General features: G+C 38.6%; 1 protein-coding gene across 1 annotated transcript in view; it reads left to right on the top strand.

Annotated features, from left to right (window-relative positions):
• nbeaa (neurobeachin a) overlaps nt 1–23,976 on the top strand; it is a 131,587-nt gene that overhangs the window by 102,322 nt on the left and 5,289 nt on the right. The window contains 28 exon segments of the mRNA XM_055148797.1: nt 884–1,064; nt 1,429–1,553; nt 2,156–2,224; nt 2,976–3,144; nt 5,685–6,058; nt 6,578–6,714; nt 8,054–8,208; nt 9,768–9,894; nt 10,301–10,393; nt 11,391–11,518; nt 12,630–12,691; nt 13,994–14,058; nt 14,267–14,375; nt 14,511–14,677; nt 15,204–15,328; nt 15,394–15,543; nt 15,983–16,119; nt 16,190–16,307; nt 16,421–16,523; nt 16,785–16,900; nt 17,638–17,750; nt 18,148–18,288; nt 18,372–18,491; nt 19,178–19,330; nt 19,437–19,601; nt 19,911–20,000; nt 20,577–20,769; nt 21,944–22,015. Of these exon segments, the coding sequence (XP_055004772.1) occupies nt 884–1,064; nt 1,429–1,553; nt 2,156–2,224; nt 2,976–3,144; nt 5,685–6,058; nt 6,578–6,714; nt 8,054–8,208; nt 9,768–9,894; nt 10,301–10,393; nt 11,391–11,518; nt 12,630–12,691; nt 13,994–14,058; nt 14,267–14,375; nt 14,511–14,677; nt 15,204–15,328; nt 15,394–15,543; nt 15,983–16,119; nt 16,190–16,307; nt 16,421–16,523; nt 16,785–16,900; nt 17,638–17,750; nt 18,148–18,288; nt 18,372–18,491; nt 19,178–19,330; nt 19,437–19,601; nt 19,911–20,000; nt 20,577–20,769; nt 21,944–22,015 (3,757 nt within the window).

Below are 23,976 nucleotides of genomic sequence, written 5' to 3'. Positions count from 1 at the left end.
ACCCTTGCTGCTTGTTCGGCGCTCATAGTGTTTCTATTTGTTGTGCTCCTTTGCTGCTAAATAATTCTCTTTAAACCTTATGAGCTTTTGTGGGCATGCTCTCAGTTTATTATACTGAGTATATAATTTAGTTTGCTTGAATGGGAATATCTTTACCTATTGGTCGAGCTAGTTAAAATGAACTGTGGGAGAAGCATGAGATTGATCTGAAGTCCTTGGGCGTGTCATCTGCTAAGCCTGTCCCATTTGTATCAACACTAAAGAAGGCAGGAGGAGTCGGACCCCTGAGAGGGTCAAAAGTCGAGGAGGTGAGCCCTCTTCCTGGGGCAGGAGGAGCTGGGGGTGAGGTGCGTAAAAAGCCTGGGACTCCCACATCACTAGAAGAGCTAAGAGCACCAACCCGAGCCCTTATGTCCTCACCGTGTGTGTGTGTTCCTCCCAAATGTCTGTGCTCAGGGCTCTGAGCTGCACCCTCACATCCCTCTGCTTACTCAAGCAGACCGCACTGGTTTGATGCAAGTCTGATCCCTTTCATGCAACCTCTGGGTTTTCAGTGTAGACTCTCAGATATTGGAGAGGACAAGTTTGTGTAGTATTTTTACTATGTGAAAGCACTTTGTGACTGTACTGACAGATGTCCAGTGTCTGCCATTACCTGTCTGTCATCAGGCTGTACTGTGTCGTGGTGAACCTCATGTTGCCAGAATGACCATTGAAGTTTGTATCTCACTGACCCAGCATGATTCAAGGCTGCCTCTTCTGTTTATTGGTGTACACAGTCATGATTACGGTCATGCGAACGTCAATAGAAAATGGGAATGCATAATATTAAGTATTAATGTGTTAGCCTTGAATAACACTGCAGTCTGTGTTTCACTCACAGACGGAGCTGGAGAACATCGAGGCTACACAGGGCATGTCCTCGGAGACAGCGGTCACCTTTCTGTCGCGCCTCATGGCCATGGTGGACGTGCTGGTGTTTGCCAGCTCCCTGAACTTCAGTGAGATCGAGGCCGAGAAGAACATGTCATCTGGAGGCCTGATGAGGCAGTGTCTCAGACTTGGTGTGTTATTCACAAGTAATATGGCGAGCACCAAAGCGTGGCTATGGGCATCTCAAGTTTGCCTTGGCACAAATGTTTTTAGCGTTTATGTAATTTAGTACAAAACAAAACAAAAACAATATAGGTGAGCTTTATGACAGCCTCAACTCCAAAAAGTGCTTCAGTTATTGTGTGAAATATAGAAAAAATATAATACAGAAAAAAATACAAAAAGATAATATAATCAAATATATACACAAGAGTATATTCTTTGTCACTGATTATGTAAGTCAATCTCAATGATTTACTCACACATAAATTGTATGAATATATATGATCTATTGATGCAACCTAACTTATATTATCCTCCTTACCTGTCTTACAGTTTGCTGCGTCGCTGTGAGGAACTGCCTTGAGTGCAGACAGAGGCAGAGAGACCGGAGCTGTAAAACATCTTTAACCAGCAGCAAGTCCCAGGACAGCCTCCACAGTGCCTCCACCACCACCAAGGTACCACACACACACACACACACACACGCATTTATTACTCTATATATGCAGAGGTAAGCAGAGTACCCAGCAGAGTAAAAGAGTTTGGAATAATATTGCTCAAGGATAAGAAGAAGAAGAGGGCAAGAGTAAAAAATATCTGGTTAAAATGTTGCATGAGTACTGAAAACAAGGAAACAACACACAAAATATCAAATTGACAAATGACAAATTATTCTAGTAGATGTTACTGAGTCAAACTCTACTATTAATATACAAACATTACACTCGTCAGTGAGGAGCTATGAACCCAGAATGTTTTGATAACAGGATTTGATAACAGGAGTTGATTATGAGTAAAAGAACACATTACACATTTTTGTTCTGTTAAATACTGGTTATGTGGGGTTACGTGGGGTTCAAGAAAGACCTTTTGTCCCACCACGAGAAGAGCTTAACCGTTGCAATATTGGCCCAGGTTACTCTTTTTATGGTTCTTCGTATGTTGTTAGAAATATTTTGTTCATAATCTCAAACAGCAAAAAGGAGTTTACAGTACTGTACAGAACATCAGTTACAAAATGGAAGACAGACACATTTGATAACACTGTTTTCTTTTCCAGCAGGATCCAGACAGACTTCTGCAGGATGTGGACATCAATCGTCTGCGTGCTGTGGTCTTCAGAGATGTGGTAAGCCATTTTTTTGTCAGTAATGATAAATGCGGCATCTACATTGGCAAAGATATGTATTTAAATGCTATTGTTATATTAATGTGAAGTGTAGATAAGGCAGGTTGTCATAAATTCTCACACACTATAATTAATTACAATATTATGAGCATGTCTCTTTATAGCTCTTAAATATTATAATGTTTTCTGATAATTGGTGCATATGGCTTACTAGATTGATGCTTAATAACAGAGTACATCAAATAAACACATTTCTCTTTGATAATTCAGTAGGACTTTTAAAAGTTCTATATTTTGCAAAATTTACTCTTGTGAGCTTTTATCCATGTTGTTACCTTCTCAAAAACAAACCTGGAGTTGTGTTTTGTTTCATTCACACATGTTTGAATAAATAAGAAAGAGTGGAGCTCTTGCTGTATTACCGCATGACATCTCAAGGTGGAATGTTTGAGAGAAGAACACAGCCTAGATATGCAAGGTTTGTGCGTAAAACGTGTAAATGAAACAAAACAAAACTCCAGGTATGTTTTTGATGAGGAAGCATTATAACATAGATCAGAAAAATTGCGTAATATAGATCCTTTAAAATAGGAATGAGTTACTAAAAACATTTCCTGTGTCATAAATGATACATGTTTGCCTGTAGAGGAACTACCTAAATGTTTTGATAGCATATTCTTTTCTAATGTTTTATCAAAATGGGAGTTTTGTGTGATTGTTTTGAGCAATCATTATCATTTCTATTTTCCAGGATGACAGTAAACAAGCCCAATTCCTCGCTCTTGCTGTCGTCTACTTCATCTCAGTTTTAATGGTCTCTAAATACCGAGACATTTTGGAGCCTCAGCGGGAGATTGGCAGGTCAACCAGCCTATCAGGGAGGAGCATCCGCCATGAGATCAACTCCCCCACAAGTACAGGTGATGTTTCTTTGGCTCTATTTATCACAGTGTTAGCAGCATTAGACTGGGATGCCAGCAATGAGTCACTCTGGAGGCGTTGGTGGTGCTAAAAACAGCAGCTTTGTGGAGATGATGAAATTATTAAAAAGAAAGAAAAAGAAAGACTTGAAAAGCAACTGGAAACGACTGATAAAACGTGTTAAAAATAGACATTATGCTGTATTATTTTGCAGCAAATGAACACAGCATGGCATTTTCACATACTTCTACTGGTGGAAAATCACAATCCAAGAAGCAATCTAATCTGCTTTTATATTAGTACATAAGGAGCAAGTCAAACAAGTAAAAGATGCTAGCAATTAAGGGTGTGCAATCAAATGTATAATTGTGATTTCAATGATTATTCAGTTACAAAAATATCAATATCAAAAATATAATCAGTTACATTTAGTTAATAATGTTAAAAATGAGATGTGCGCTTGTTCTGCTAGTCAAAACCTAGAGCCTAGAACTTACTTTCCTAATCTGTATAGGCTTTTAAACTAGTTTTACAAAACATTACCAATAAATATATTAAGTCTATACATTCTCAAGAGGTTAATTTAATTCTAGAGGCAATATTTTATTTATGAGCCAAATAATGTTGAATTGTCATATTTTTTCCCATAATCGACCAACCCTAGAAGCAATGTTACAGTTTGTCATAATAGCAGTATGATAATAAGTAGAAAGTAATAAATATCTGTGTTAGTAGACCAAAGTAGGTATGGTTTTAGATAGGGGTGTCAAATTATCGCGTTAATTGCGATTAATTAATTACAGTCATATTTAGCGCGTTATGTTTTTTAATCGCGTTAATCTCATTTTTAATCTCTAACTTTAGTGTTTCTGTATGTGAGTTTCTTTATTATAAAACCTGTTTTTATGTGTTGTTGGGACACACACACACACACACACACACACAAAACACATTTATACATTTTTTTATTTCGGTAATTCCACTCATTGCCGGAAAGCCACACAAAACACGCGCAGTAACAGCGTAAGTAAACGTCACGTTAACGTTGGCGGCGTCAGTCGCACAATGGACGAGGTCGAAGAGCCAGTAGAACAGAGTCAGCAGTGCACAGGTAAAAACACATTCGTGTCTTGGAAATTATTCTCCCGACGTGAAATATAAAAGAAAATAACAAATATAATATCGCCTGAAAACAACCTGCATAGGCTCATGATGTCTGCACTACTGTCCTATAGTGACCTGCCACATGAGGGGACACGCACACAAACACACACAAATACACACAAACACACAAACACACACACAAACAAACACACACCTTCATCATCATCATTACCCTGAGAACGCGCGGACCACGTTTCCTTCCGTAGACACTGCGCGGACATCGCTGTCCTCCCGTGAGCCGCGTGTGGACCGTGTTTTCTCGCGTACGCGGCGTAAACCGCGCTTCCTCCTGTGCGCCTGTAAACCAGAACTAACACCAAGACTAAAACCAGGACTAAACCAGGTCTAAACCAGGTCTAAACCAGGTCTAAACCAGGACTAAACCAGGACTAAACCAGAACTAAACCAGGACTAAACCAGGACTAAAACCAGAACTAAAACCAGAACTAAAACCAGGTCTAAACCAGGTCTAAACCAGGTCTAAACCAGGACTAAACCAGGACTAAACCAGGACTAAAACAGGACTAAAACCAGGACTAAAACCAGAACTAAAACCAGAACTAAAACCAGAACTAAAACCAGGTCTAAACCAGGTCTAAACCAGGACTAAACCCAGAACTAAAACCAGGTCTAAACCAGGACTAAACCAGGACTAAACCAGGACTAAAACCAGAACTAAAACCAGGTCTAAACCAGGTCTTAAACCAGGTCTAAACCAGGTCTAAACCAGGTCTAAACCAGGACTAAAACCAGGACTAAAACCAGGACTAAAACCAGGACTAAAACCAGAACTAACACCAGGACTAAAACCAGGATTAATCCATTCCAGGACTAAACTAGGACTAAAGTAGGTCTAAACCAGGACTAAAACCAGTGATCTCATATATAAAGCATTTCTCTATCAATAATATTTTTAATATGGTTAAGGAAAGACTGGACTTTTTATTGTCTTTAAGTAGACAAAAGTTATTATGTTCAGATTTCCTCGTCTTTGCTACTTTACAACAAACAGTTTCTTATTCATGGAGACTTGGGCTCAACAGCCAATTTGGAGAGATTTGTTAAACAATAAATGACTTTATAAAGTCACTTTTTTAAATCTATATTAGTCTTTTGATCTGCCACAATAATGTAATAATGAATTTAAATGAAAATACCTCAAATTGAAGGCTTTTCTCAGCAATTTTTAGGTGAGATTAAAATGAGATTAATTAGATTAATTAATTACAGATCATAATTAATTAATCTCTCAATTTTTTTAATCGCATGACAGCACTAGTTTTAGAGTTAGTTATGTTAGGAGTACAAATGGCAGTATTTACTTTTTACCTTTGCCTATTTTTTTCTGAATACTGCTTGTTTTCTCCTCCTGCAGAGCACCCATCTTCAGCCTTCTCTGACCGAGACAAGCAAACCCCGACACCGGTGGATGACTCTCCCCGGGCCGGGCTGCCGCACACGGACTCGGGCATCGGGGAGGAGGGCCACGTGGCTGGCTCTCTGAACGGGTCAGACATGGGACTTGGCCTTGGCCTGGGGCTGGTGGGGCGAGAGACAGACAGGGACAGGGACGTGGGGGGTGTGGGGAGCAGTAGTACTGACCTGCTGTGTAGTCTGTCGGATGTCCGGAGGTCTCAGGAGAGCCTATTGGACTCGCCTCACAATCCAAGCTCCACCCCCAACTCCAGTCAAGCCCCGCCCTCCTCTATATCCAGCATCAGCCAAACAAACAAAGGCATCAATGTCAAGGTGGGTTCAACAGTGCACTGTTTTGTGTGTTGTATGTCTTTTGTGGATGTTCTTTTTTCTTACATAAAATAGACAGATGCACTTGCTTTGGAACTAGTCTGAGTTTTAATGTAGATTTGATTTGACCCTGGTTTAGTCTAGTCTAAATTTTGTTATTTTTAATTTTAAGTCCCAATTTTGACATGGTGGTTGTGGAAGTGCATTTAGATATTATTTTGTGTTTGTACAACTTTTTATTATGATTGGATTAGGAATTCTAGTAAAAAAAAAAAACAGAAACTACAAATCCCTTTACATGTACAAATTGTAGAAGCCTATATTAGCTTTAGCGTCATTGTAGTACATTGTAGTGGTAGCATGGATTGAATAAGCGTGTATGGTATTTTTTGAAAAAACTTTTTCTCATGTGCACATTAATTTGGTATCCATAAATGTCTGCATGAATGTAAAAATCCCCCATTAGTATTTATTAGACCTCTACATGTATTTTCTTACACATATTTTCCATGTTATTTGCAGGAGATTTTGAAGAGCCTGGTGGCAGCTCCAGTGGATGGTGGAGATCTTGGTCAGGAGTCTGGTCCAACCCCATATCACCCTGACCCCGCCCTAAAAACCCACCCCATGTTACCCATGCAGTTCCACTCCTTCGACAGGTCAGTACTGCACCTATGGGGAAATAAACCATATCCACATCATCAATAAATTATGGCCCATCTACAAAAATCTATATTTACTATCATTGCTTGTATATTAGTGTATTGTGATGGTGAAAGCGATGTTTGTTCTTTGAGAAAACATTGGTGCAGGAATCGACCAGTTGGCCCGCATTTAGACAGTAAAGCTTATTGAACCATGCCATAAAGCTATCTGAACTGCATCATTTACAAGCACACAGTACCTGCCAGAGGTCATATTGATTTTGTTTTTATTTGAACTCTCATATTCCTCGTGGTATTGCTTATAACACATTCAGCTGAAGACCCACCCAGCACTGTAATAACAATGGAGCATAGGCAAGCAGTAAAATATTTTTGGAAAAAATTACTGTAGTTGACTCAGCAGTGTTTTTGGGATTGAAATAGATTTCTTGGACACATTTCTTGGCCAAGGTCATAGCTGTTTTTGGCATATTTTTGGAAGGGAAATCTAAGAAGTAATTGTAGAATCTTACGGGATGCTTGAGCCTGATTTGACTGATACAGTATAACAAAACTTTCACTTAGAAATAAGTTTAATATTAGTCATTTCACCTTTTAGCTTTTACTTCACATTTTATTTTATTTTTTTAAATGAAAGACTATCTCTCACCTTAAGTCTCCACAATTATAATCACATTGAGCTGCACAGGCTTGATTAGAGGTTTTAAATGTCAGCTATGCTGATTTTATTTTTGAACTTGGTTATTAGGAATGACCTACAAACTCTGACTCATTTCTCCACCCTCACCTTCTCGGTGTGGGTTGATATTACACACATGGGAAGAGTAACATTTGAAGCTAACCTAATGAATTAGCACAGGAAGTTAGTGTGAGTCTCACCTGGTTTAATATTCATTTAGTCCTTGCTAATCTAATCATGGTTGTTAATTAAGGCGGGTCCAGTTCCAGATCCCTGTATTATTTTGTTTGCTTTTTGGATTTAAGATGAAGGAATTTATGTTTATTTTACTACATTTTAGATGGTATAGAGATGGAACATAAATCAGTCTATCTATATGAAAATGATTGAAGTTGCTTCTGCAATATCTGGCATAACCCTGCCCATAAAGATTTTTTTTTCTATGAATGTATCAAATCACTGTATTTTTCTCTATATTTCTAATGCAGAAGTGTTGTGATAGTTTTTAATGATCTGTATTTAACATACATATTCCCATAGTGGCTGTATTCTTTTGCATTATTCTAAATGCAGTTTTATGGTAGCCCATAAAGATAAACTACTTTTTTATGGTAACTAACTATACTAAAATATGTTTTGTTTTATCTGAAACAGGAGTGTTGTGGTCCCAGTAAAGAAGCCTCCACCCGGTAGCCTGTCAGTGAACACGGTCGGCACACCAACCACCAGCGGAGCAGCTACACCCGGAAGCACGCCCAACATCTTTGCTGCTGCCACGGCAACGCCTAAGAGCATGATTAACACGACTGGTGAGATATAGCACACTGTACCTGCTTTGTCTACGCCCCGTTCAACTGTTTCCTCTGTGGGCACTATTTTGAGATGTTTGCACCTTATCATCCCAAATCTTATCAGGCAAATCTGCAAACAAGCACCTGCAGAATGACTCAAGTGTATAAGGTGATTTTTAAATGAGGCCAAAACTTTTCTGCTGAAGTTTTCTGTTTATCGTTTTATCTTCTTGTCATTTAAAGGCTGATGTTTCTCAAACTTTGGTATCTGTGCTACTTATAGTACGTGCACTGCTCCTGGAGCTCCTTTATCCATGGTTTAGCCTAATTTTAGTCCTGATTTATAGCCCCATTATAAACCATGTTTTGCCCAAAGATAGGCCAGATATGGTTTGACTGTAGATCTGGTGGTACTCGGAAAGCCAAATATTATTGTGAATTGAGAACCATTGGGCTAGATAAAATAGGATAAAATCTCTTAAGACTAAATCACATATTTATAAATGTTGTTTTGTTGTATTGTTGAAGAAGCTGCTCCTTTTCCATCAGTCTGCCCACATTTCACAATTTTTATTCTACTCCCTTTACTAGTATTGTTTAAAGTTCGGTATTTGGCTATTCTTCTGCCCTCTGCATGAAAAACAGATTACCCAGACCAGTGTCCAGCCTAATAGAAATGAATACTTATTAATGTTTCTGCCGAATTGAATTTAGATGGTATTTGGCCAGACATGCTGCTGCTTGTGTTCTGGTAATGGGCTCGGTTTGTGAAAATAGCTTTGCAATCAATACACGCAATCCACTCAGGGGAACAAATCCCATCCTTTTGCATTATGCATGTATCATACGTACAGTATGTTTGAGGGTGTGCCCAGGAATACAAATCCAACCACAGCTGATGGGCAGGAAGGGCCAAAACTGCTAAAAAGGACAGACCTCCTGATGGTTCTGAGTTTGTGAAACCAAATCTATTTTTTGTTATGTTTTTGTTTTAATTAACACTTGAACACTTGAACAGGAAACAGTGTGAGACAAGGAGCTTGGCATTTAAGTTGATTGATATGAACTGAGTCTCATGTACACGGCATTTTGTCTATCTGGGGAACTGAAAAGACATACAAATTACATACTGCTATTACTACATAGTATCTAAGATCTGTCTTTCTGTCACATTTATTTACTTGCCATCAATTACAGTAATAGATTAAACTATTATAGATAAAGTTAGAATTAAAATGAATCATTGCAATATTGGCTAAAGCAATAATAAATATGATACAAACTAACAATTTAATATTAAGTTTTAGCCTTTCACATTAACTTGATTAATGATTAGTTTTGGTTTTGTCTGTTACATTTTTATTTTAATTGAGTTTTCTAGTAAATGAAGGCATGAATAACATTCATATTTTAATATATGAAATATGAATATGAAATTATTGTGTTAAAAAGTTAATTAACATTTATCAAAACTATATTGCATATTGCAAAATTGTCCAATATCATGCAGCCCTTGAAAGTGTAGAACTCACCACTTGGTTGCTAATATTTTGCCCCCCCCCCCTTTTTATGTGCAGGTGCCACAGACTCTGCCTCTTCCTCCTCCTCCTCCTCTTCATCATTTGTAAATGGTGCGACCAGTAAAAACTTGCCGGCGGTGCAGACAGTCGCCCCGATGCCAGAGGACACTATGGAGAACATGAGGTCAGATCTGCTGTTCCAAAAATACTGTTCAAACTGTCACTATCCTCCCCTTTTCTTTACAATCCCCTCATTTTGTGTTGATTTGTTTGTTTTTCTTGAAATTCAGCCCCTTCCACTTCATTTCACATCTTACTTGTAATTATGACTAGTTTCAACACAAAAAATTATAAAAAATAAAATTTATTTATGCTTTGTTTATGCTAAGTCAACCAGGTTTGTTTCAGTATACTCAATCACAAAAGGATAAAGAAATGATTGCCATTTTAGGTATCTCATTGAGTCATCCTAGTTGCCATAGCAGTAGTATTATGTTTTTAACTAGTAATGTTCTAGCTGTGTGGTTGTGCCCTGTTCGCAGTAATGGTGTGTGTGTCTATATATGGCTGTATTGTGGTTTGTATTGCAGTGCCTATTGTGAAGTGCTGCAGACGTCCCCTGAGTCTTTTAGCTCTGTGACACTCCTGCAGGCTGCCCCTCGAGATGCAGGACAGTGTTTTAGGCAAGGAGACCCCCATCCCCAACCCACGCACCCCCCTAACCCTCCACCCATACACACACGCACACACACATACACACACACAGAGCCTGCTGCACCCAGTCACCTTTAAATGTTAACCGGGCCACACCATGCAAGAAATGACAATTACAATGTCATTTCTAAGATGGATGTTTTACACTAACTTCAAAAAGTCCTGTTTGAACTTGTATTTGCCGATAACTGCTTAAAAGACTTGAGATGTTGTTTTAACCTCTTACTAGAATAAAATAGCTGTAACTTAGAAGCAGATTAAAATAAACAGTTATGCCTCAAGTCTGCTACAATAACACTCCCTAACATACGTTAACATGAGTAAGTCAATGAAGTAAATTTTATTTTAAAAAACATAATTATATGCAGTATAATCTACTATTTTACAGATTAATAGCCAGCCTTGTCAAACAATGTTTACTCAGTATAAAAATTATTGGACTATGAGGCAGACTGAATTTAATTAAGACATTTTTTGTTACATGGAACTTTATTATTATATAGCTTATAAAGGACATAGGATGCCATTGCTTCTATATTGAATTGATATTCTTATTCATTTTTAGCAACAGTTATTATAACTCAAACACACTTACAAAGCTATGCCAACATAATAATATTTGGTTTTATAGCTTGGCTTAAGCAGAGCCATTTCTAAAGCCATATACTGCAGCTGCACTAGTGCAAGTTCTAAGAGCTTATAGCCTTTAAACTGCAGTGCCATCAGCTTAATCCAGACAGTGCTTCTCTACACTCAATGATCATTTCATGCTTTTTGATTCTGTGATCATTTAGTCTCCCTGTTTCTCCTCTGTATAATTTGTCCTGGCTTTTTCTTGCATGTTTCTCCTCTCACAAGTCTCCCCTGAGTTTTCCCCTCATGATTTTCAAACCTCATTTTAATGCTGGTTTTGAATCTTTTCTATATTGTAACTCTCTTATGTTTTATGCCTTACGTTCTTTACAGCATCACTACAAAGTTGGAGCGAGCGTTGGAGAAAGTTGCGCCCCTGCTCCGAGAGATTTTCGTGGATTTTGCCCCCTTCTTGTCCCGGACGCTGCTGGGTAGTCATGGGCAGGAGCTGCTCATAGAAGGTACAGGTGCTGTACACGGCTCCTTTTCTCTAACTGGCGTCTCTCTGTGGAGTCTCCATCACTGTCCCTCACTGCAGCGCGTGTCTGAATGCCTCACTATGGCAGTTTATGAGAGTGTGTGTGTGTAGGGCTGGGCAGTTTAAGAACTTTTACAAGGAGTGCATCTTAACACCAGCAAAACAAGTCGTGAATACATGAGGTTATATCAAAAGTGCAAATGGACAATCATCTGTTTTTTTGTTGACATATGCCTAAAGTAAAAGTACACCGTAGCATAAAGCAGACCTATTATGTTAGTTATGCAAAATGGACTTTTCAGAGTAAGTTGTATTTGTCTCCAAGTTGTATTTGGAGTGATTCGTGTAGGCTTATTTTCCAAAACTCCATAGTCCCAATCAGCTCCAATTTTCACCGTCACAGGCCCACAACCACTCTGTACTTACTTCATTCTCCAATTTTATTTTCTTAATAATTTCAGCAGTGTTGCGTAGTCTTTTCTTTTCAAGTCAATATGTCTAGTCATTGATTTAGGTTCATATGACCCAGCCCTTCTCGAGTGTCTGTGTGAACGAATGGAAGTGTCTTTGAGCTGCTTCACTCATTCGTCAAGAAGGTACAACGTCTGAGTATTTTGACATAGCTAGCTAGTTCAAGTATTTTCTTTTTAGAGAAGATTATTTCCTACGGCTTTAATATTTGACCTTGTACAAACTGTGAACACTTCCCTGCCCACCTGCTTCCTGGTGTCCTGTTCTTGTCATCCACTGTCTTAATGTTTTGTCTCTGCCTCTCTCGCTCTCTCTCTCGCTCTCTCTCTCTCTCTCTTTCTCTCGCTCTCTCTCACTCTCTCTCGCTCTCTCTCCCGCACTTTTCCCCCTCTTCTCTTGCCGTACTGTTTGTTCTTGTCCTCTTTGTAGCATGCTTTTTATAAACCTGACAACAGTGTCTTATACAGTAGAAAAACACTGTAAAATAGCAAGGAAAAAACAACCGTGTAACTATTCTGACAGTAACGATAATGTTATGTAATGTTATGTTTTCCTAAAGTGCTTAGTGGCTGTCAGAGGAACTTAAGTCTGGTCCTAACTGTGTTTTTATCTTTCTATTTTAGGCTTGGTGTGTATGAAATCAAGTACTTCGGTTGTAGAGCTCGTAATGCTGCTCTGTTCACAGGTTAGAAACTTAGCATTTACTTAAACTTTCTTAAACCTTTCATATGTTTTTACTTTTTATTTCTCAGTACAAAATGTTATAAAACCTTTGTGTGTCAGATTTAGTCTAAAGGTCAGACAAGATAAATGGTTTGCCCAGCAGTCACGCCACAGATGTGTCAAATGTTTCCCTGATGTTTCAACTATTCTTAAAAATAAAACCATAAAGGTCAATTAATTTACATTTAAATTTAGGAAAAACAAATGGAATTATACGTAATAGAATTGAGAAAGATCGCTGAAGAAGTTTGACTGGGCGGTATCCATTGGCCTACGTAACCAGCGCAATGCAGTTGTAATACAATATCACTGAACATCGGGACCCTCCCAAATAAGAATGGCCAGAAACTGTAAAAAACTATAGCTTATGTCACATTCCACAAATACCTGCTGCACATACTAGTACATATATAACCCAAGAACTTTGTAGTACTTGGTTTATAAATAAAGAGAATATTTCAGAACCCGCCCTTTGGTTTACATCTGAACACGTTAGAAGTTAGGATAGACTTAACAATAATGACTCAAACTGAATTTACCAATAAAACAAGAGCTGTATATAAAAATCAGCATTATTGTACATACCATGATAACGCTGCTTCCTGTTCAACCATTTCTTCTCTGTTTTTTCTCCAAAAATAGTGTATTTTTGTTATTTTCCAGTATCTAAAAATGGCCTTGTCCCTGAATGAGGCCACTGCACTCTCCCAGGATGCTCTTTCTTCTCTCTGTTGAACATACCTAGACACGCGCTTCTATCTCGTCTGTTTTAACATTTCAGCGGCTCTAGCTTTCATCTTCTGAAATTTGCCACTGTGCCCTCCCCTCCCATCGCTCCATTTCCCGTCAGCATGTATAGTGTTACCCCTGGCTCCGGACGGGCTGCCATTAGAGGCCCGTGAGAGCAAACCCTACCCCAAATATCGATCCTGCTGATGGGCTGGGGGCGGGACAGGACTCTCCCTGTAGGGTTAGCTAATGGAGAGCTAATAGCCATAGGCTTTCAGCATTAGTTATCACACTCACACGCCTATGCAAGTCAACGAAATAAAGATTTGAATATGTTAAAACACTTTTCCTTATATTTTAGTACTGGTATCCTCTGCATTTTGACAAGAAACAGCATTTTAATGATAGTGGTCCAGTGTACATCAGTGCTGGCCTGGTGAATTGCAGTTCCCTTCAGATTTCTGTTTTTGTGCATTCAAACTTTGTTTCAAGTAATAATATTCTCACTCAAACCTGTGTTTGTTTTTATGACCAGGAGTGGCAGAACTCGATCCAGAAGAATGCTGGACTGGCTTTCATTGAGCTGATCAATGAGGGGAGGTAATACTGATTATTCTATTCACTCCTCACTACCCCAATGGGACAATAACCTCACAGAGTAAAGTACTGTCTACAGTAATAATTAACACAATTAGATTTAAGATATTTGTGTTGGTCTACCAACACATACATCTCTTCCTATTGTATTTTTATCTGTGCACTGTCATCTTATATATTCTTCAAACTAATTCCATTTTTCTCAATCCAGACTCCTGTGCCATGCCATGAAAGATCACATTGTGCGTGTTGCTAATGAAGCAGAATTCATCCTAAATCGACAGAGAGCCGAGGATGTGCACAAACATGCAGAGTTTGAGGTAAGTTGACTTTCATACTTAAGTTTTGGGGTAGAAACCTCTGAGAGAAAAATCCGAAGAGCAAAAATATTTATTTTCCATTATTTTTAAGAATTCTCTTTTTGCTTATGCTTATTGTTCTTGCTTTTTCTCTAGTCCAACTGTGCCCAGTACGCAGCAGACCGGAGGGAGGAGGAGAAGATGTGCGATCATCTGATTAGTGCTGCCAAACACCGAGATCATGTGACAGCCAACCAACTCAAACAGAAGATCCTCAACATCCTCACCAACAAACATGGCGCCTGGGGGACCATGTCTCAGAGGTGAGTAATAGTAATGGTTTTAATCTAGTATTATGTAACTATATACTTGTCCTAAAGTATGTGATATGAATAGGCCAGCTACAACACTGCTAATTTATTGCAACTAAAATTGGCTTTAGTTCATCCATTTAATCAGTCCATGTTTAATAAAGGTCTCCAAAACTGCAGATAATAGTGTCACATGTCACAACTGTAATTATAAACTGTAATTTTTTCATGTTTGTTATTTTTACTGTTGACATAGTAAATTGCCTGTCACCCCGATCTGCCTTAAGGCTATCAGCAAACCTCAGAATCTGATTTTTAATCTTGGGACATGCAGCAGCTGAGACCTGTCATTCTCACGTCAACATGAATACATTTCAGTGTAGCAACCTGCTGCACCAACAAATCCCAAATTATTCACAAAACAAATTCTAATAGAGGAATCTTATTTAGCTGTTAGTTACAGAGTTTAAGAAATCTTGTTTTTTATTCTATGAATTAAAATGAAATTAAGATTTATGTGGCTTTTCTTCATTTTCAGCCAATTACATGACTTTTGGCGTCTGGATTATTGGGAGGATGATCTGAGGAGAAGACGAAGATTTGTGCGAAATGCTTTTGGATCAACTCATGCTGATATTTCACTTAAAGCGCTTGAAGATTATGGTGAGTATTAAAACCTTAGCAAAAATGAAAACTGTGCCTGTCTCATCAAAAAATCCCCAAAACAGGTACAGAAGAAGAGGAGGAGGGTGCCAAGTCAAAGAAAACTTTCCGTAGCCAATCAGTGGTCACACAAAACCCAGAGGCAGAGCTAATGCTGGAAGGAGATGACGACGCCGTCAGTCTGCTACAGGAGAAGGAGATTGACAACCTCGCTGGTAAGTCAGAATGTAAGTTACTTTTATTAATTTATTCACTTCATAAACACACAACTCAAGAGTTGACTTTGACGACTCTCATTTCTAGTACGCTCTTTTCGTCCTCGACTTTTTACATCCAAAGGCAAGTTTGGTCTTTGAACATTTAGCCAGTACTAACCAGTTATCTGATTTGTAAAATGGTCATTCCTGACAAAACGTAATACCAATATTTTAAATCCTGCAAAATCAAAAAAAAAAAAATAACTTAGCAAGAAGAAGTTCTTTAAGCCCTAACCCGATGATCCTCAAACTAGTACTTGAAATTTTCTAATCACCACTGCCTTAACCAACTAAAATAAACACATTCTTACCCAATGACAGTTGCTCTAATAATAATAATAATACTACACTCACTTTGCATCAGATGGAATGTAATTCTGTGCTTATGCCCTGCCAGGCCCAGTTGTTCTAAGTACTCCTGCCCAGTTGGTGGCACCCGTTGTGGTTGCTCGAGGAACACTGTCCATCACAACAACCGAGATCTACTTTGAGGTTGATGAAGAAGACCCTGCCTTCAAGAAAATTGATTCTAAAGTAAATATCAGTGTATGTTACATATATTTTGTGGTGTATGGGACATGTCTAATCTGTTTGACCCTCTCAGGTGCTGGCCTACACTGAAGGCCTCCATGGAAAGTGGATGTTCAGTGAAATCAGAGCTGTATTTTCAAGGCGCTACCTGCTGCAAAACACCGGCCTGGAGGTCTTCATGGCCAATAGAAGTAAGAGTATAATTCTATACAGTATTTACTTCATTTCTTAATCATTATAATTGTAAACACTTAAACACTTATGATTAATGGTGTAATGTTGGTGTATATTTTCTCCTATCCAGCATCTGTGATGTTTAACTTTCCTGACCCAGCCACAGTCAAAAGGGTTGTCTACAGTCTCCCTCGGGTGGGAGTAGGAACGAGCTATGGTTTACCACAAGCCAGGTAATTCACCGAACAGTTTTTGTGCAACATCGTGTCCCTGTGGCAGTTTACTAATCCCAGATTTTTATAGTTACTTTGTTTATTACAGCTTTATTGCCAGATGTACTGTGTTTCAAAATTTTTTCACTATTCCGTTTAATTAATACAATAATTATAAATGTAATTACTGAACATTGTTATTAAAACATCCCCCTGACCCCTATCATTAAACCCCAGTATTATGTGACTTTCTCTTGAATTTTTGTCATGTTTTTTTCTCAGGCGTATTTCTCTGGCCACACCTCGTCAGCTCTTCAAATCCTCCAACATGACACAGCGCTGGCAGAGGAGAGAGATCTCAAACTTTGAGTACCTCATGTTCCTCAACACCATCGCAGGTAAAGTCGGCAAATATTTAAAATGTCTTGTTTGAAGAGAATGGCCTATCTTCTTCACACTTTTTACTATCTTGCCAAGACCATAATGTGCTCCATAAAGTTTCTTTCTGCATTTTGCTCTTGACTACCTCTTATAACCTTGGTGTAACTTGCCACTCATCACTACCTCTCTGTTGTTAAATTATATGTGTTTTAATACTTAAAATTTTAGCATTAGTTTTATCGTAACCCCATTTGGCTTTTTATTGTTTATTGAGAAATGGCTATGTCATTCAAAAAGAAAAAATGCACACTTGCTCGTATTTCTGTCTATACGCTTGAATAACTATGTATTGCAGACAGCTGTTATTGAAGAGATAAAGGATTTGAATTAAGATGAATGTTTGACAGCCACCTCAGCAGCAATTTCCATAAAAAGCCCCTGGAGCAGAATATGTGCCTCCACCTATGTGTTTGTGCTGATGCATTTAGAAAACAGCTGGCTCAAAACTATTGTTAATTGTTTCCTATTCATAATAATTTTTAATCTTGCATGCATTACATTGGTAAGTAGCAATTAGTCAATAATGTAATGTCTTAAGATCTTACAATTTAGTCTAATGAGGATACAAGCATATTGGCAGCACTGGAGCACTGGGCAGACACAAATTGGCTTGCACAACTTTTTACAAAAATGGCTATGAATTTGATATGAAAGTTGTTCAAGTTTGTCAGGAATCTGAATGGTTCTCTTACAGGGAGGACTTATAATGACTTGAACCAGTATCCAGTGTTCCCCTGGGTTTTGACCAACTATGACTCAGAGGAACTGGATCTTACGCTGCCTGGAAATTTCAGAGATCTCTCCAAGGTAAATCACTATTATTAATGTTGTATTATAGCAATGTTATATTTATATTTGACTCATGTCATTGTATTTTGTAATAACACCATTACAGGGTATGTGTTACACAGTTTTCTGATATGTTCCTTCTTGTTTTGTTTCATTCACACATGTTTACTCTATCACTAGAGTCATTTGGATTAGCTAGTTTCTACTAAGTAAAAGGTAAATCAGGTAAAAGGTCTTGAAAATTACCACTTCATGCCATCACAAGGTGGAAGAGAACATTTTGAGCAGAACATTTTGTGTAGACAGACTCAAACATGTGTGAATGAAACAAAACACAACTCCCGGTTTTTCATTCTAACACTGAACCTTAATTTTTTCACATGTTCCTACTTTAACTACATTGTGTGTTCTTTAGCCTATTGGTGCTCTGAACCCTAAGAGAGCAGCCTTTTACGCCGAACGATACGAGACGTGGGACGATGACAGCGCCCCTCCTCACCACTACACAACACTGTACTCCACGGCTCACTCAACTCTGCAGTGGATGCTCAGAATAGTATGATACCACACTTTTAATAACCAGTGCTGTTAAAGCTCAACCTTTTCTTAAACAATGGCATGTCTATCTTCTGTCCATAGGAACCCTTTACAACATTTTTCCTGAACGCAAATGAAAATAAGTTTGACCACCCAGACAGATCCTTCTCTGGTATTGGACGCTCATGGAGGAACTGTCAGAGGGACACGGCTGATGTAAAGGTATGTGCTCAAAGGCTGATCATCCCATATGTGTTAAGCACATTTTTTTTCTTAAGTCTTAAAACAACCAAGGCTTCAAACACAATGCGTCACAGTTGAGACACTGAGATAGGGAGGTCAGTATTATACTGTGGTTAACTATGGTTATCAAAAAATATGACATTATTTTGATTCTTAGATATAACCCAACAAAACAAGATGTTGTGTTCAGTTAACTTAAGAAATCATCATCCTACTTACATTTAGCTGTCAGATTCTGTCAAATGCTCAGTCCACATATCATCTATGCTCCTGTTCTCCATAAATATACAAAAGTATGATACAAAACTGTACTCACAACTTCACAAATATGCAGTAGTTTCATTAGTGGAATGCACGCTCATTGTGTTATGATAGCATTCTGAATGTGGGGGTGACTTAGTGCAGAGAGCAAATTGAGGGGAAACTCAAAAAGGAACTGAAACTCATAAAACATACTGGTGATCTAAATATATATATATATAAATATATATGTTAGCAATTAATCCCCCATAGAAATAAAATGCCCTCTCTTTAATCCTAATCATATCTGACAAGGAAGTTTGTTTGAAGAAGTTTGTTCTTGTCTTACAAATTGCACAAGACACAATTGTTGACTCCAGCAGTATTTGAGACTGTACATTGAATATAAATGTGTGTATCTACAGGAGCTGATCCCAGAGTTTTACTACCTACCAGAGATGTTTGTGAACAGTAACGAGTACGAGCTCGGAGTGAGGGACGACGGAGCTCCAGTCTGTGATGTGGAGCTCCCTGTCTGGGCCAAGAAACCAGAGGACTTTGTGCGGATTAACAGGATGGTAAGAAGAAGAATTTTCTTTTCGCCCAAAACTGTTGTACCTACATATAAATCACATACTGTTGCTTGTTTGAATAACCATTTGACCTCTTCCTTTCGTCTCCCAGGCTTTGGAGAGTGAGTTTGTGTCCTGCCAGCTTCACCAGTGGATCGATTTAATATTCGGCTACAAACAGCGCGGGCCTGAAGCAGTACGAGCTCTCAACGTATTTGACTTCATGTCGTACGAGGGAGCCGTGAGCCTGGACAATCTGGACACAGCACAACGGGAGGTCTGTTCACATTACATCACAACAATATATGTGAAATGATTTTACACAGCACAAATGAGCTCTTTTATGGTTTAATCTAGCAATGATTTTGTGCTGTAAGACTTCAGAATGGATCAAGCTCTTGGGATTGATTTGAAGCTTATTGTACTGAAAGACATCATTACAAAATAATTACAGCATTTTGAGTATTGATCTTTGATTGTTGTTGCGACGTGTGAAGTGTGCTCAAAAACATCATACAATACAAAACAACATAACACATTTATTCGCACCATTAGTCTAACAGAAATGCTTTTTATGTTTTTGTAGTTGATTGAGGCTCAGATTCAGCTCTGTGGTCAGATTCCATCACAGCTGCTGATAGAGCCACATCCTCCGCGATCTTCGGCCATGCACCTGGTGAGTCATGATAAAACAATACTATAATTTATAATAAAGCATATTTTTATTATAATTAAATATGATTATTGAATATTTGTGTAGTAACAAGTTATATTTATTGCCAAAAAGAAGCTGAGAGGTAACCTGATTAAACCATAGCTCTACTGTTCCTTATTCAAACAATAGAAAGCAACTTGTTTTTGTCTTCAAATATTTGGAAATAGGGATAGAACAGATAAATAAATATGCTAAATTGTAAAGTTAGAACTATATTTAGTAGCCCCTTGCCTCAAAAAAGCCTTCTATTGGTCCTTACTCAGCCTCCTCATTCACAGACCTCATTCAGTGTGTCCCAAAAACTCCATCTCTACCTCAGTGTGTTGACCTGCTCTGACCCTGTAGACTCCCACTAACGAGACCTCCTGCTCCTCTCCCTGTCTCCTCCCCTGTCCCATCTGTCTGCCCCTCCCCTGTGATTCCCGCCCTTCTCTCTCCCCTCATCTCCTCTCTCTCCCCTCTCTTTCACCTCACTTTTCTCCTTTCTCTCTCTGTCTCTCCCCCCTCTCTCCTTTCTCCCTCTCTCTCTCTCACCAGTGTTTCCTTCCTCAGAGCCCCTTGATGTTTAAGGATCAGATGCAGCAGGATGTGATCATGGTGCTGAAGTTCCCCTCAAACTCTCCGGTCACTCACGTGGCGGCCAACACTCTCCCACACCTCAGCATCCCCGCCGCTGTCACTGTCACATGTAGTCGCCTGTTCGCAGTCAACCGCTGGCACAACACTGTTGGTGAGTGTGGAGTGAAGAATACTCTTTAAAACTAATATGAACAGAGTTGGTTCAAAATGTTATACTGTCCCAAGCCAAATCACTCAGCATCACCTCTACAGGATTCCCAGTAGAGGTCTGTTAATTGGGAAAAAAAAAAAAACATTCCGTGGTAGGGAGGTAGCTATAACATTTTATTCAAAAATAATTTGTCATACTGATTATATTTTTAAAAATTAAAAGAATACACATACTGGCTAGATTTGATGCATAATGGTATGCCTGTCAATAAATGTTACAAACACTTATTTCTACTGAGTATACATTTATAAAAGGTTACATCAGCTGTATGGGGAGTTTCATCACCTATGTTGGAGTGTTGCATTTTGTATCCATTTAGAGACTTTTTGAGCAATGTCCTTGTTTTGCTGTTAACTGAACCAGTATGATTGTTATAAAATGTGTAAAACTAGACACTTTTTTTTTTTTCCCTTTTAGGAACAAGCTAATTTGTGTAAACATTGTTAATGGCCGATTGTACCTAAAAATATGCAGTGCCCATGGAGCAATCAAAAAGTAACACCACCATACTAATTAACAAGTCATTTGACTAGTACAATGGCAGTAGTGATTGTAGTATTTGTAGATAGGATAGCAAGAGTAGTTTCACCAGTAGTAACATTAGTGGCAGCACATCATCTCAGATACATTATTAGTTAGTACTTGTGTTTCGTTTCGAAGTATTATTTATAAATTACCCCTTTGCAGCTACAGTATATTATGAAATAAAAGGTTGCTTGAGGACACCAGCCTTGCGTCATCCTGGCTTGTAATGCAGTAACAGTTTAGTAATGTGATCATGCTGCATTGTACTAGACACTGCATCAGTATTAGAGCCGTGCTCAGTGAACGGACATATAAATAATGGCCCATCAGTGTTTTAATTTACTTAATTAATGCTTTCATTAAGCAGGAGGTGTAGGTGTAATTAGCCAACACAGAGCACCAGTGTTCAGAGGCGGGTCGTGACTTTGAAGGCCCTCTCTGATGACACATCTGTTTTTACATCGCAACAAAAAGGTTCATTAGATTCAGATAGCAGCCTGGGAAATGGCCAATCAATATGTGTAATTAGGTTTATTTAGCTTTGATTATAGATTATGCTGAGTGACATTTGGGTACATTACTATTGTAGGTCTGCGTGGAGCTCCTGGATACTCTCTGGAACAGGCTCATCACCTGCCCATCGAAATGGATCCTCTGATCGGTTAGTATACTGTTCTTCTTTTAACTGTATGATATTGAAAGTCTGTGTGGTTGATCCATTTCCATAAAGCTGTTTGCTGAATGAAATCAAATTAAATGATTAAATAGAATGGAAACTGATAGTGGCCCTCAAGGGTAAAACACACACACACTAATATGAAAATGCAGATACAAACTTCAAAACTTTTAAAACACGCACGCATTGTCCATTAGAAGTTGAGACTTATTACCTGATACATATGCTGAACTCCAGTCGCTCCCAGAGTTTGGAACTTGAATCTTGGAACAACATGCATGTTCCAGTTGTCAAGTCAGAAAAACAATGACCAGTATATTACAGTAAAGACTCAAAAAAGCCAAAATGCAGATTAACAGTTAATAAAGCAACATTTGAGAGTGAATTTTGGAAATTAAGCCATTATTCTTGTGGAACCCAAAAAGGAGCCATTCAAGAACTGATTGAATTTTGAGTAGGAATCCTCAAAAAGAATGACAAAATAAGAATGAATAAGGATGAACCACTAGCTTACAGTTCCCCTGGAGGTCACCTTGGGCTTGCCTGACTGAAGCAGTGAATATGTGGAGTCTTGGAGACTGCCTCCTGAAATAATATCTGTGATACTTCCCTCTTTCTATGATCATCTCAAACAGACCCCTCATCTACTGGGGGCTCCTGATGGTGATCTTATAACAAAGGCTAGACGTGGGACAGATTTCTTTGTCTATGAGCAATCTGCTGAGTGAGTAAAGGGGGACTTCTATAATGATGAAGAACATAAAAGATGCTACTGTAATTTGTTCAAATGTATTCAAATGTAAATTACTATGAAATTACTATGAAATTCAATCAGGTCTTGAGTATGAGGACAAGAAGGCTTTTCTGGATTTTGTCCAAAAGATTTTGGATTTAAACCCAAACAGAAGGGTCAGTCCAGCTGAAGCTCTCCAGCATACCTTTATGAGCCATTTGAATACTGTCGAATATCCAATATCTAAATAACCTGACAAACAAATCTGAGTTCTGAGTTGGACATTTGAAATCAAAACAAACCTGTACGGCAAAAACTATCATATACCATATATAATAATCAGCTGTGATAGATCAGATAGCGCTTCCAGTGAGTCTGAGGACTGTGCCCTCCACCATGTTACATCAATCATTGATTTCCCAGTACATTAGACCAACTGTAGAAACGGGAACTTTGGATAAGAAATATCCACAATTCCTAGTTCCTAGTGGTCACATGATTTCAACTATATCTACAGAAGATGGCTCAGAAGGAGAAATTGGACTAACCTTGATCCTTAGTGTTACACTTGTGAGTGATTTCCCAAGTACACGATGCAACTGTAGAGACAAGGGTTTAGGGTCAGAGATATCACCTTAAGAGAAGGTCTAAGGAGGAGAAATTGAGGATTGCAGATTATTTCTGCAGACCCACGCCTCACCCACACTCCGATGAAGTCCGTGTGGCAGGATGCATTAGTCAAATAGTGCAGCTCCGCAGATGGTACAGCCACATATGTTACGTTCATGTATTTTACAATTTGATGATATAATCTCAGATGGGCTGCCCAGACCGCTGGTTTAATAGAAAGTGGGCGCTTAGCAACACTGTCTATCAAACCTGTTGCTTACACTACAGGGAAAAAAGGCTCCTGGTTGGTCCTGATTGGTCTTCATATCTTGACTTATGGACAAAATGGCAAAATAAAAACACCAGGATCATGTTGGGTGTATTAATCCAAACATTTTAAGGTTAGAATGATGATCCTGACAGCAGCAGTTACAGAGAGAGGGGTCACAGTTTTTCAGTAAAAAGTTAATTGGAGCCAGAGTCAATGGAAGCTTCCTATTAGGAATGTGGCAGCTAGCAGTTTAACTTTGTCCATAGTCTATGGAGCCATTGTCGAAATATAAAAATAAGCTCAATATTTAGATGAGAAACTTCTGTTTCTAAG

The sequence above is a fragment of the Boleophthalmus pectinirostris genome, unplaced genomic scaffold (genome assembly GCF_026225935.1).
Source record: "Boleophthalmus pectinirostris isolate CB_2022bp ecotype Guang Dong unplaced genomic scaffold, ASM2622593v1 HiC_scaffold_12, whole genome shotgun sequence".
NCBI lineage: Eukaryota > Metazoa > Chordata > Actinopteri > Gobiiformes > Gobiidae > Boleophthalmus > Boleophthalmus pectinirostris.
The sequence above is the reverse complement of the archived record's forward strand: the minus strand, read 5'-3'. Positions and strand labels throughout refer to the sequence as shown.